Source organism: Chionomys nivalis, chromosome 18 (assembly GCF_950005125.1).
Source record: "Chionomys nivalis chromosome 18, mChiNiv1.1, whole genome shotgun sequence".
NCBI classification, from domain to species: Eukaryota; Metazoa; Chordata; class Mammalia; order Rodentia; family Cricetidae; genus Chionomys; species Chionomys nivalis.
Window position 1 is genome coordinate 46341147 of NC_080103.1, and position 14765 is coordinate 46355911.

At 42.5% G+C, this 14765-nt stretch overlaps 1 protein-coding gene across 2 annotated transcripts in view; it reads left to right on the forward strand.

Moving 5' to 3' along the window:
• Dnajb14 (DnaJ heat shock protein family (Hsp40) member B14) overlaps positions 1-14765 on the forward strand; it is a 40760-nt gene that overhangs the window by 11781 nt on the left and 14214 nt on the right. Inside the window, exons 2-3 of one of the 2 annotated variants that reach the window (XM_057793267.1) lie at positions 321-492; positions 7002-7147. In XM_057793267.1, the coding sequence (XP_057649250.1) occupies positions 321-492; positions 7002-7147 (318 nt within the window). The remainder of the gene's footprint in view (positions 1-320; positions 493-7001; positions 7148-14765) is intronic. The other variant, XM_057793268.1, reaches the window with a different exon arrangement.

Sequence of the window (14765 nt, forward strand, 5' to 3'; positions counted from 1 at the left end):
TGTTATTTAAAAAGACATTGTAGAGCCTGAATTGGTGGTTTGTGCCTGTAATTTAGGAAACTCAGGCAGAATTGAGAGTTCAAAGCCAGTATGGGCCACAGGAGTCTAGGTCAGTACAAATGAATAGCAAGATCCTGTCTAAATAAAGGGAAAACAAAACAATGCCACCCTCACTCCCACACCCTAAAGGAGGAGGAGGAAGCCATGTTAAATCTTTTTGGAAGACATCATTGCACTTTGTCTGCTTTCTTTTCTTGTGGAGTTGCGTATCTGCGTCCTGATGTAAGTGGGTACAGTTCCCTTTGTCTGTCTTCCCACAGCATTATTGGAAATAATTATGAAAAATGGAAGCACCGCTGGAAACAGCACACATTGCCGAAAACCTCCAGGGGGTGGGGACCAGAGCAAGCCTACCTGCACAAAGGACGGCACCCCGAGTAGTGGTGAAGGAGGAAAAGTCTACACCAAAGACCAAGTAGACGGAGTTCTCAGGTAATGAGATGATGTCATCTCCTTGATCGTTGATTCTGATCGAACTTAACTGATGTTATAATGCCAGGGAAAGGTACAGTTGTATAGAAAGGAAACAAAGGTGTTCCCGGGGCATCCGGTGCTTCAGAGTCTTGGTGAGGTCAGCCTTTAAAAAGCTCTGTGGAAGGTTCCATTCTTCTAAATCGACAATACGACCCAAGTGTAAAGTAATGACTTGAGCGTTGATTCTGTGCATTGTTTGGCTGGTAGGAGGGGGAAGATGAATTGCTGTCTTGTCATATACAGTTGGAAACGGGAGCGTTTCATAGGAGGAAAATTGAGAGTCAGGGCAGCACTGCTTTACACTTCCTGTCTCAGCACCCTCTTTTTCCTTTCCAGTTTGGCAAGGCTGCCTTTGTATACAGACACCACAGTGCCTTGTCTGGTTGTCCCCTCTGGGTCTCTCTTCATACTCTCCTGTGTGCAGCAGAGTGGGGTGGAGCTGAACAGCCAGAAACTTGGTTTTAGAAATACTGTGTTACTAATTTTATCAATAAGAAAGGGTTTTCTTGAAAAAAGGCTAAGCTAAGAGGTACGAAATACTTCAGAATAGATTGTTTTGTTTCCTATTGGAAGTTTTTAGTTTTTGGTGACTTATTTACTTATTTATCTATTTATTTATTTATTTATTTTGGCTGTCTGGAGCTCGTTCTAAATACCAGGCTGGCCTGATCTGCCTGCTTCTGCCTCCCAAGTGCTGGGATTAAAGGTGTGTACCGCCCCTGCCCTGCTCCTGTGGAAGCTAAGGAAACTGTTCTGATGCTACTCTTCTGGGCAGCTGGTGCTGGCAGGTGATGGACTCTGGAGATTGTGACCTGATGTGAGGAAGCACAGGAGAGCAGCCGAGTGGGTCCACGTCTCCTGTCCTTTAGACGCTTCCTTTCCTCATCCAGCGTATACATAACATGTACTCTCAGACTCAGATTTTATCAGTGATGAAAGCCGCTTGTCACGATGTCCTGAGTCTAATATTGAAATATTTCTATCGTATTTTCCCCCTCTATATGTGCATACTAAAGCTCTATTTTATCATTGTGTCTGAAATCACGATGAAGAAAACATATCCCCTAGTCAGGGTACAGCCGTGAAAGAGGACATGAGCCGGGCGGTGGTGGCGCACGCCTTTAATCCCAGCACTCGGGAGGCAGAGGCAGGCGGATCTCTGTGAGTTCGAGACCAGCCTGGTCTACAGAGCTAGTTCCAGGACAGGCTCCAAAGCCACAGAGAAACCCTGTCTCGAAAAAAAAAACAAAACAAAAAAAAAAAAAAAGAAAAAAGAAAAGAAAGAGGACATGACTGGTGTGAGCAGTGGCAAGCATTTCAAAGGCTTCCACAAGGCCGCACCTTGTCAGAGTTGACTGAATAAGTGAGTGAGAGATTGCTCCTGGCTTTTTCTGGGGACAAGCAATAAGAAAGCAGTATGCTTGAAACTGTATCCTAAAACAGATTGTGTTTTCCTGTAGGCATTACATTACACTGGGAGAGCACGCTCCGGGAATCCTGTTTCTCCCTTTTTGGATTTATTTACTTTTATTTTATATGGATGAGTGTTTTACATGTATGTATATATGTGCATTACATGTATGCCTTGTGCCTGTAGAAGCCAGAAAAGAGCATTGGATCGCCCAGGAACTGGAGTTACAGAAGGTTGTGGGTGCTTGGAACTGAACCTGGGTCCTCTGGAGGAGTAGCAAACACTCTTAACCACTAAGACATCTCTTCAGCTAATCCATGAATTTTCTAATTACAAATTGAATTGTTTGTGATTTTTGTGACCCTTTCCCCCAAATAGAATCACTTATTTGCTTGGAAGTGTCACCAACAAACAAAACTACAGCTGCACATTTTAGAAAACGATGTTCTTCCATATGTGGTGTTATTGCTTTTTTTAAGTCTATAGTTCCTCTCCCTTATCGGGAGGGAGAACACACATGTGAGAGCCCCCAAGAGAGGAACTTCAGTGAATAAGGGAAGTATATTTGTTTCAGCATTGGTGTGAGTGTGCTTCTGTGCATGCCTATGTGTATGTGTGCTTGTTTTCGTTTTCCCCAAAGGTGAGGGGATGTTTCATTCTCTGGGACATCCTGAGAATGAAAGAATGAGCGAGCACTAGTGGTGGAGCAGACATGCTGTCGGAGTTGGGCAGGCGGAGACTCGCGGGAACGCCTGTCATCTTCTGTTATGTGAGAGTGGGGAGGGCTGTTGAGGAGGCTGGGAACTTGTGGAAACTAGTAAAAGCTGGGCTTCTTTACAGGTGGAATGCAGTGAGTTCAGAGTTAGCCTTGACTGAGGGTCCGGCCATATTTACCATCACGTTCCTTATGGATAGATGAATCTCTTTTGAAGTGTCACCTCCAGCATTACAGATTGATTCTCTAAACCAATAACTCTACTGTATCTTTTAAATTCTATATAATATAAACTATGTCTATCTAATATAAATTGTATATATAAAAATCCCTTCTGAGACTAACTATGAAGCATTCTTCTAAGTGAAATCCCTAAGTTATTTGGAATATTTCCGTCAACCCCTCGTATGGAAGTTGCCTAGTTGCGTAGTGTGTATGTTTGCAACAGGATTTACGCGTGGCTCTGGCGAGGCGGCAGGTGAGAGGCCAGAGCTGCACCGTGCCATTTTGTGTTTTGTTTTATTTATACACAAGGGATTTTCCTCAGGAAGGCACACTGTCTTGATAGAGAAGATGCTTATGTGAACAAGTTGCTCAGTAACAGTTTGGCTCAATGGGGAGAAGCCACGCAACCATGCCACTCCCGTTGCGTAAGTGCGAGGCTACAGTAAGACTGAAGAAAACTTGTGTGACTCAGCGAGCAAGCAGTCAGTGCCACGAGACTGTCTGTCTCTGAGCTGAAATAGGCTTTCAAAAATTGAGGAAAATGAATTTTATTTGAAGTTTTTAATACATCATTGTAAAGCCATTTTGTATTAAACATGTAAGGTCCGTGTGGAGTCTAGCAGGCAGTTATCATCAGTGTCCACGACTGCTCCTATACAGATCCTTCTCACTGGAATCACAGAGACTGGACCTTCAGATTTGATTTAAGCTTCAATGCCCCTTGTCTTCCTCTACCCTTTTTGTTTGTTTGTTTTTAGACCAGCTCTTGCTGCGTAGCCTAGACTGATCTTGAGCTCATGTTCCTTCTGCTTCAGCTCCCCAGCATTGTGCTGGGGCTGCAGGTGCGAGACCGCAGTGCCTGGTCTTGTTAAACTTCAGTTCTTTAAGTTAGAGGAAGATAAATTACAGTTGTTAGACATATCAGAAGGATGATGCCTTAACTCGGAAGTGTTTCCCTAAACACCAGTTAAATCTAAAGCCTATGTATTCATTTGAGACAAAGTCTCACAAAGCTCAGGATGGTCTAGAACTCTTTCCAGCTGAAGATGACCTTGATTTTCTGATCTGCCTCTACCTCCTGAATGCTGGGGTCATAGTTGTTTGCTACCCACCCAGTATGGAGACTGGACCCAGGGCTTCATGCACGTCAGGCACCTACCGTACCAACTACATCCCCAGTCACTGGGATCTATCGAAATGAACATCTGTAACACATTTAAAGAGAGAGAGGAAGTTGAAAAATGACTTTCACTTCTGCCGTTATATTTCCAGTCCAGCAAAAGAAGGTATAGACAGTGGACCAGACAGGTGCTGCGGGCCTCTGTTATACAATATTTGCTTCCCAAGTTGTTGAGAAGAAGATTGACTTGGGTTTGTTTCTGGCCCAGGGTTAGGAAGTGGATGGTATGTATCTACTTGTAGTCTTCTTGCTGGCAGAGTTCTAAGACAGCACAGGGGAGAATGCATATGTGTATAAATGAACTATGTCCTCTGAAATTTCTTTTTAAAGGTTTGTTTTATTGTTAAGGATGCAGAAAGTTTGGATCTTTCAGAAAAGAACAAACTAAACACACAGCAAATACTTATTTTAACTAGCAGCGTGACAGGACCTAGACTCACCCTGGAGACAGCTGCATCTGGGCACACCTGGGAGGGATTTTCTAGGGTAGGTTAATTGGGGTGGGCAGATCCTCTCTGGATGGGCAGTGCCCTTCCATGGGCCAGACTGCATACAAAGGAGAAGGTTGAGCTTAGCAAGCACTCATTGCCCTGTGCGCTTTAGTGTGCACCACATCTTCCCTGCTGTGGCGAACTTCCCTACCAGTGCGAGTCAGAATAAACCCGATGCTTTCTAAGTTGCCATAGTCAGGCATTTGGTCGCAATAACAAGAAAAATGACCCACAGCTTGATGGAAAGGCTGTGATGTGAGAAAGTAGGGTCTCTTAGTCACTGTTCTGTTGCTGTGAAGAGACACCATGACCACAACTCCTCTTATAAAAGAAAGCATTTAATTCGGGCTGACATGGTTTCAGAGGTTTCGTTCATGATCTTCACAGTGGGAAGCATGGCAGCACACAGGCAGGCATGGTGCTGGAGAAGAAGCTAAGAGTTCTACATCCCGATCTAAAGGCAGCAGGAAAAGCAAGACATTGACCTGGCTTGAGCATCTGAAACCCAAAGTCCACCCCTAGTGATAGATACACTTCCTCCAACAAGGCCACACCCACTCCAGCAAGGCCACACCTCCTAATCCCTGTTAAGTAGCACCATTCCCTAATGACCCAACATTAGTCTTTCCCATCAGTCATCAATCAAGAAAGCGTACCACAGGCTTGCCCACAGGCCAGTCTGGTGGGGACGTTCTCTCAGGTGAGGTTCATCTTCTAAAATGACCCTAGATTATGTCTGGTTGTCATAAAACTATCCAGGACAGTTGGCCCTTTGTCAGCTTGATGCACAAACACATCACTTCAGCTGTAACGCTTCTTATTGTCACCAAGATAGCATTACTGTCAATATCACAATATAAAGCATATACAAACTTTAAGTGTCTCAAAATCTTCAAATGTTCAAACCTTAAAAAATTCAGTCTCTAAAATATCCAAAATCAGCCCAGCATAGTGGCAAATGTCTTTAATCTTAGTACTCAGGTGGCAGAGGCAGGCAGATCTCTGTAAGTTTGAGGCCAGCCTGGTCTACACCGAGAGATCCTGTCTCAAAAAATAAAATATTCAAAGTCTCTCTAAAATACCAAAGTGTCTATAAAAGCTCAAATTCTGTCAACCTTGGGCTCCTGTAAAATAAAAAAATAAGTTCAATACTTTCCTTACTCCACGAGAAAGAATCAGGGCACAGTCAAAATCAGATTGAAAAAAAAACCGAAGTCCCTCCCACACTGTGAAGTTCAGTATCAGGCTTCTGGGACTTACAATCCTGTAGGCTCCAATGAGCTTGCCACCGCACATGTCCGGAGTCTCCTAGACTGAGACCAGCTCTGTGCCACAGTGGCTGCTGTCCTTGGTCCAATAGCACTGTGTAATTTCTATCATTGTACCCTTCTCCTGTCTCCTCTCCATGGACACAGTGCCTCGTGGATGTTTCCATTATAAAGGGGAGTTAAGATGGCTGTTGAGGTACCAAGCACTGTGATGGTAAAACCTGCCTCAGCTCTTTGTGAATTGATGTGTGAGGTTTTTCCCTTTTCTCCCACATCTTTTCCCAGTTTTGCCCCTAATTACCAGTGCTCCCAGTTAGTTTACTGGTTGTCATGCTCTCAAGACAGAATATGGAACACAATAAAGTTACAAAATATTGTACAAAGAAATGCGCATCTGCTAAAAAACCAGCCCAGCATTTCATCCATGCATGCTGTGTGCTCCCTGGCACCGAGCTCCACTGCCAGCCCTTACACCCACCTGCCTTGGCTCTTTGGATATCAGGTAGTTTGGTTGTAGGATGTTGTCATTCTAGAGTTCTCAGTGTTCTCTAATCCCTTCAGTATTTCTCTGTTATTCCTGATATATTTTCGACACTCCTAACTTCAGTATGTAAACCTTGGAGAGAACTGAAGAACGAAATGTATTAGATGATCACTGGGAATGGACTGATGGAAATTGGATGTAACAAGTATTCTTTAATCCCCATTACTACTTTTGACTGTTTTATTAATATAGGATCCCTGTGTTTTTCAGAGTAACTCAGGTAAATTCTTAGTAGCCATGGTGTGGAGCTAGCTTGTGCTGGCTTCGGCTGGGAGAGCACTGCGGTTCCTGTGTAGACAGTCGCCCTGCTCATGTGCTCCCTAGGTCTGCGCTGTGCACTAATGCTCTCTCCATATTTACTCCTTAGTTGTGACACATTTTGAGGAATTTCTTCCTCACTAGCTGTAGTCAGTACCCTTCATCTGTGCTCACCATGGCCTGTTCTTCCCTGTAGCTTTGATAAACTGTGATGTGAACATTCTCAGGGGTGGAGGAATTGTCTGTATACCAAAGAGAGTGGCACAAACAGCCTGGATAGGTCATTACAGCCACAGATATCTCTCATCCCATTCTGATAGAGAGTAGCATTGTGCTCTTGCTTGAAATTCATATCATACCCTTTCTTGTCCACAGCATAAACAAATGTAAAAATTATTATGAAGTTCTGGGAGTTACAAAAGATGCTGGTGATGAAGATTTGAAAAAAGCTTATAGGAAGCTTGCTTTGAAGTTTCATCCTGACAAAAACCACGCCCCTGGAGCCACGGATGCTTTTAAAAGTAAAGTAACTTATAAAACTTCAATAAGGTCTTTTTTTAGAATGCACTTTACGGTGTTTCAGAATGTGAGATTTTGCTTTCTTCTGGTGTATCTAGAAACCAGCTTAAGAACTGTTGAAATGCCTTTGAAACTGGCCTCCGTTACTCAGCCGAGCAATCCTAAGTCACTTTCCTAGGTAGCATGAGTGTCTTCTAGGTTTGTTTGGGGATTGATGGTTTGCATTCCCTTCCAGCATTGACATCTGGCTCCAAGTCAACTGAAAGGGACACTTTTAATGCATTTTTCCTGGGCACGGTCTAGAATGATGGTTTCCTAGATAGTCTATTCTAGGGATGTTGGTCATGTTTCTATCTCTCTATGACACCTGGTCAGGTTTGATGATGCTCGAGTTCAAACCCAGGGCCTTGATTGTGTTAGGCATGCACTCAGCTGCGGAGCTGCATCTCTATCCCTGGGATTTATGAGCCCGGGTCTTGCTGTGCAACTCAGGCTGGCCTGGTATTAACAGTCTTCGGGCTTTGCCCCTGAGTGCTGAGGTGCCAGGCATGGACCGCCAGGCTCAGCACAGTTCTCCCTTCTGTGTGCCTTTCTAGTGATAGGATTCCTTTTGCTTCTTCAACATTGATTTCTTATCTCCTGTCTGTGTTTTCTATTTTACTTTTAAGTTTTAGTGAGTTTAGTATTATACTAAATAAGCACAAATATTATGTAACTGACTTTAGAATTTCCTCTTTTGGGCTGGAGAGACGGCTCAGAGGTTAAGAGCACTGGCTGCTCCTCCAGAGGTCCTGAGTTCAATTCCCAGCAACCACATGGTGGCTCACAACCATCTGTAATGAGATCTGGCGCCCTCCTCTGGTGTGCGGGCATACATTGAAGCAGAATGTTGTATACATAATAAATAAATAAGATTTAAAAAAAATCTCCAGAATTTCCTCTTTTGTGTGTTGTAATGAGAGACATGACTATCTCTTGTCCTCATTACTCTCCCCTCCCCATGATTGCACATGGTTCCTTTAACTTCTCCTGTCCAGGGAAGCATTCTCTGGCTTCTCTCTGAAAGATAGAGTTGCTGGCAGCAGGACTGACTCCTGTGCTTTGGGCTTATTATTAAGTAAAAGATCAATAGCAATGATTTCATGTTTTGTTACAGTTTCATTGTAACAATTAATGTATTATACTCGTGAAATGTAATTTTGTGATGTTGACTCTTGTGAATTTGATACCCATAGAGCCAGTGTTTGGCGTTTTCAGTAGCACACTGGGGTCTAGAGTGGAGCAAAGGAGGTACTTTTGTTTTAAATGTTTCAAAAAAGAAGACTTGATTGGTCCTTCAAAATAATACCGTTAAAATGGTTTACAGTCTAAGCATTGTGGAGCATACCTATAACCCCAGCTTTCAGGAGGCAGAGGCAGGAGGATCACAAGTTTGAGGCCAGCCTGGTCTACATAGCAAGTTCTAGGCCAGCAGGGCTCTATACTAGATAATTGTTTTTGTTTTCTTCTGGCTTGAGAGAGAGGTGGGTAGGAAGGAAGGAGGATATTGTTTACAGAACAGTCTTATTTGTTGAAGGAAGTTGCCAAGGAAAATACATTTGGGAATTAATAATATATTCCAGTGAAAGCCCTGCCAAAGCTGTGCTTGTGGAAAAGCAAAGTGGCATTTCCTGAAGTTCACAGTGGCGTATTTGGAGTATAGGAAACCTGGAGCCAGCGAGATGGCTCAGCAGCTAAAGGTGCTTGCCACCAAGCCTGGCGTCCTGAGTTTGAGTCTGGGACTCAAAGTGAACTGATTCCTACAGGTCAGCCTATGACCCATACACATGTGTGTATGTGTGTGAACAAGTGCAAGGGACACACACACATACAAATAAATAAAAAGTTAAAAAGAAGTTATAGAAAAAAATTTAACAGTTCAACATTATGAGTTAAAACGGTTTAATTTAAACCTTTTCCTGTTGTCTCATAAGCCCACCAGGCTCTGGTGGCAAGTTCCAACCCCATGGTCACACAGGTGGCCCAGGTTAGACTCAGTGGGTTACACACAAGAAATAGTGTAGGCTTTCTAGAGGAGGCACAGAGCAGATGCTGGGGAGTGTCAGTGCTCAGAATGGATCCTTTATGTGCATCAAAATGTCAGGACAAATTTAATAAAATGGAAGCAAATCTTTTGTTTCAAAATGCTTAGAAATATTTGTGTGATGTCTGTGATTGCCTGGTACTGTCAATATTCTTCCTGGCCTGGAGAGGTGGTGCTGTTGTTAAAAGCACAGGATGCTCTTCCAGAAGACCCAGGTTAAAGGACTATCTGTAACCCAGTTCTAGGGGATCTGACGCCCTCTTATGGTCCCCACAGGCACTGCACCCATGTGGTACAAGCATCCAGGCAAAATACTCATGCACATAAAAGTAAACAGTAGTAATTCTTGGTAATGTTAAGAATATTAGGAAGCCAGGCAGTGGTGGCGCACGCCTTTAATCCCAGCACTCGGGAGGCAGAGGCAGGCGGATCTCTGTGAGTTCGAGACCAGCCTGGTCTACAAGAGCTAGTTCCAGGACAGGCTCCAAAACCACAGAGAAACCCTGTCTCGAAAAACCAAAAAAAAAAAATTAAAAAAAAAAAAAAAAGAATATTAGGCCTTGCCTGGCGGTGGTGGCGCACGCCTTTAATCCCAGTACTTGGGAGGCAGAGGCAGGCGGATCTCTGTGAGTTCGAGACCAGCCTGGTCTTACAAGAGCCAGTTCCAGGACAGGGTCCAAAAACCACAGAGAAACCCTGTCTCGAAAAACCAAAAAAAGAAAAAAAGAATATTAGGCTTGGCACCAAGTGTGGTTGTGAATACCTGTAATCTGGGCAAGGTACAAGTGGGAACAAGAATTCAAGGTCTCCTTGGCTACTAGTGAGTTCAAGGTCAATCTCAGCTGTGTGAGAAACTCAAAAATAATGAACAAGCCAGGCAGTGGTAGCACACACCTTTATTCAGCACTCAAGAGGTAGAGGTAGTGGCGGGCAGATCTCTGTGAGTTCAAGGCCAGTCTGGTCTACCGAGTGAGTTCCAGGACAGCCAAGACTACATAGTGAAACCCTGTCTCAAAAAAACAAAAATAGGGAGCTAGAGAGATGGCTCAGAGGTTAAGAGCACTGACTGTTCTTCCAGAGGTCCTGAGTTCAATTCCCAGGAACCACCACCAACCACACAATGGCTCACAACCATCTATTCTTCCACAACATCCAGGTTTAAGTCCTAGAACCTATATGATGGTTCATAGCCCTTATGATGGCTTATGATACCTGATGCCCTCTTCTGACCTCTCGAGGCACAAGGTACAGTTACATGCATGCAAAACACTTATACTCATAAAGTAAAAGTGACTTTAAAACAGAAGATCGTTAGACTGTCTGTAGAATGCCTAGTGTGTACAAAGGTGTTTGTTTTTCAGTAACTCTCTCTCTCTCTCTCTCTCTCTCTCTCTCTCTCTCTCTCTCTCTCTCTCTCAAAACCCCCAAAGAATGCTCACCTGGTTTCTCCCACTTGTACATTAAGGTCATGTGAGCGTTACGGGCCTTATAAAAATACTAAGAATATAGATGCTTGTATTGCAATAGTTGCTGTTGTCTTTTTTGAAGCAGCAAATAGCACAAGTATCCCAGACAAAGCCAGCCATACAATCAATGGGGTCACACTCAGTGGGGTTTTCAGTTGAGCCATGGTAGTGCATGCCTTTATTCCCAGTACTCAGGAGGCAGAGGCAGAGGCAGAGGCAGAGGCAGAGGCAGAGGCAGACGGATCTCTGTGAGTTAGAGGCCAGCCTGGTCTACAAGAGCTAGTTCTAGGGCAGGCTCCAAAACTACAGAGAAACCCTGTCTTGAAAAAAAAATAAAAGCAAACAAACCAAAAAAGATAGTTTTAAAAAAGGTTGTGTGTTACATATTCATGGCTTAATGCTCTACTTTGTAAAGGAGGAATAATACTTATTGATCAGCATGGTAGGAGATGATGATCTCTAGGAAGAGGCTCACACAGCCAGTATAAGGGTGGTCATCTATATATAAGAATGTTAATTTACTAGTTCCAAAGGGATCAGAATTGGGCGTTCAGGAGCCAATTTTCACCCAGTAGAAACTGGACAGACAGTTCAAGCTGTAGCCCACACATTTTCAATAAGCAAATGTAGTTCACTGTCTTGTAGCCTGTTCTGTCAGACAGACATGGCAGGCTTCATTCATAATGCACTTCCTAAATGTCTGATTGCATTCTTAGCCAGTCTTCCATTTGGATATGAAGCTGTTTCTCCCTAAGCAGAGGAAGTGTTTTGGTATTATCTTCTTTTTTAAAAAATATATATTTATTTGGACTGGAGAGATGGCTCAGCAGTTAAGAGCACTGACTGTTCTTCCAGAGGTTCTGAGTTCAATTCCCAACAACCACATGGTGGCTTACAACATCTGTAATAAGATTTGGTGCCCTCTTCTGACCTGCAGAACACTGTATGTGTATATATATCTGAGTTAATTTTTTAAAATTTTATTTATTTATTTATTTATTTATTTAATTAAATCATTGCTTGGCTCATTAGCTCTAGCTTCTTATTGACTAACTCTTATATTAATTTGACACATTTCTATTAATCTGTATATTGCCATGTAGCCGTGAAAAGTTCGGCATGTCTGACTCTGGCAGCTCCATGGTTTGGCTTCTGTCTCTGACTCCACCTCCTTTCTCCCAGCATTCCATTTAGCTTTCCCTGCCTACCTAATTTCTACCTTGCTATAGGTCCAAAGCAGTTTCTTTATTCATTAACCAATAAAAGCAACACATAGACAGAAGGACCTCCCATACCACTTTTATGTGAAAACTAAAGTCAAGTTTGATCACACTGAAACATTTTATAGAAAGTGGAAATCATTTGCATGTTATTTTCTTCATGAATAGAAAAATAAACATGATTATATTAGGAACGTAAGTTAAACACTACATTTGTGTTTTTGCAAGGCAGACAAATTCTTCCAAGGACGGCAAATTAAATGTGGCTGTTTTGTCTTTCCACGAAGTTTGTCTAATTTACTAAAGCAGAGAAAAATATTCACTATGACTTTTAAAACGTACCTAAATATGTTTTACAAATTATTCTAGTGGCTTGGATTCCCTCTGTTGTCTCTGACATAAACACCGTTAAGGGGCTGAGGAGGTGACTCAATAAAGTGCCCTGGGTTAGATCCCAGGAACCCATGGTAAGAAAAAGCATGGCTGGCAGCACACACTCAGCATCCCTACGGGATCCCTGGGGCTCGCTGGCATTGAGTCCAGCTTACTTGGAAGCTCAAGTCAATGAACCTATCTCAGAATCTAAGATAGGTTGTAGCCGAGGAAGCAACGCCCAGAGGTTATTCTCTAGCCTTTATACAAATGCTAACACAGATGTTTGCATATGCACAGATACATTCATACATGAACATGCATGCACATGTCACACAACACCAAACACACACACATACACGCACACACACACACACAAGAAAAGACATGGAGATAATTTGCCCATGGCAAAGGAGCCCATAAAAAGACTTCAGCATCATTAGCCACTAGAGAAATGCAGAGTGAAACCAAGATATTAGATAGTGCTGTGCACCTATCATAATGACTGACATAGAAAAGTGTACCAGCTCCTTTTAAAGGCTCTGGGTGCATGGGATGGATTATTCATGTATTGTTGAAGAGAAGTAAAATGAGAATCATTTTGCAGAACAGCTTTGGAAGTTGATCAAAAAACTAATTCAGAGCTACTGTGCAATTGAGCAATGCACTCCTGGCAGTTATCCCAGAGAAATGAACATTTTCATTTATACATAAACCTGGGGTAAAGGCATATAGCAGCTTTATTATAATAGCCCCAAACTAGAAAAGAGCCCAGCTGTCATGGAGAGGATGAGCAGTTAACCCAACAGTGCTGTATCCTTACCATAGAGTACTATGTAGTAATAAAAACAAACACCCTCCTGCCATGCGACTAGCTGGGTCTGTCTGGATACTGTGCTCATTGAAATGAGTCAGTTCCAAAGAGTTTCATTTGTATGAATATGAAGTAATCCTATTTTTATACTGTGTTATTTATACAACATATATATATATACATATATTTATGTGTGTGTGTGTGTGAGAGAGAGAGAGAGAGAAAGTGAGAGAGAGAGAGAGAGAGAGAGAGAGAGAGTCTCAATATGTAACCCAGGTTGACTTTGAACTCAGGGTCCTCTGTCTCTGCTTCTCACATGCTGACATTGTAGGTATACATCCCCAACTTTGGGTCTTCAACATTCTAGAAATGGTAAAAATAGAGAACTGACTAGTAGTTCATTAGTTGTCAGGGATTGAGGAGCTGCAGGATGGAGCAGGGATTGAATCCAGTTATATAAAAGGACCCCTTAGTGCCAGTGAGATGGTTCAGCTAGTATAAAAGTGCTCGCCATGCAAACCCAGTAACCTGAGTTCCACTCCCAGAACCACAGAAAGGTGGTCAGAAAAAACTGACTTGATCATCAGGTTGTAGCCATGGCCTACGCATCCACAGCACACACCTGCACACATACAAAGTGAGGAATTAGAGTACTTGAAAGAATGTTCTATTGACATAATAAGTACTTAGTACTCCATTTATGATATTTTGCTATAATTGATAAGATATCACTAGGAGAAATTAGGAAAAAGGTGTAGAGGATATCTATTGTGTATTTTAAAAGTGTGCACGCATCTATATTTATCACAAAATAAAACATTTGAAGAAAAAATTTTGAACACCAAAATAAAATTTGTATTTAATTCTCTAAATAACTAGGAGCTGCAGGCATCCCCGAATTTTGCACATGCACTAAATGGTTGAATAATTCAAGGCTAGCCTGGGCCATGGAGTGAGACCCAACTACAAAACCAAAACAAACAGCAACAACACATAAGACTTTGCGCTGGACCCTTAAGCACTGCAACACGGGCATAGACAGTCCCTACTCTCATGTGGGGTTTTCTTTCTTAAGGAAAACAAGTTGTTTAGAAATAAAATAGGTGGTAGTGTGCAAAAAGAAAAAGATTTCCAGCAGAAATGTCTTGGGTTATGTATTGGATATGTGTTCATATTATGCTGAGCATTTGACCTCAGACAACTCACTCACCAAGTAAGCTTTGAATCTTATTGCGAAGGAGAAATTATTAACCAGCGAAGGGCAGAAATGGTAGGGTTCTCAATACTTGCTGGATACCACCGTGATTGTTGGGAGTAGTCTTGTTTGTCAGGGTGGCCTTGAACTTTAAATCCTCCTGCCTTGGCTTCCCAAGTGCTGGGATTAAAAGTGTGTGACCTCCATCCATGCTGTGTAGTTGAGCAATCTTGAATGGCTCACTGTGAGAACACAAAGTGGGGGACTGTGCTTTAGAGGCCATGGTGCAATGTTGCAGGGGAGAGATGGCAATTCCTTTGTTTCCAAGGCAGTGGGAAGGTTTGACTCTTACAGAAAGCTATATGGAGATAGCATGATATTGCAAAAATATACATATAATATTAAAAAGAAAATGTTACCATTTTGTAATTTTTCTTAGTTGGTTTCAAGTAATATTTGAGTTGATGCTT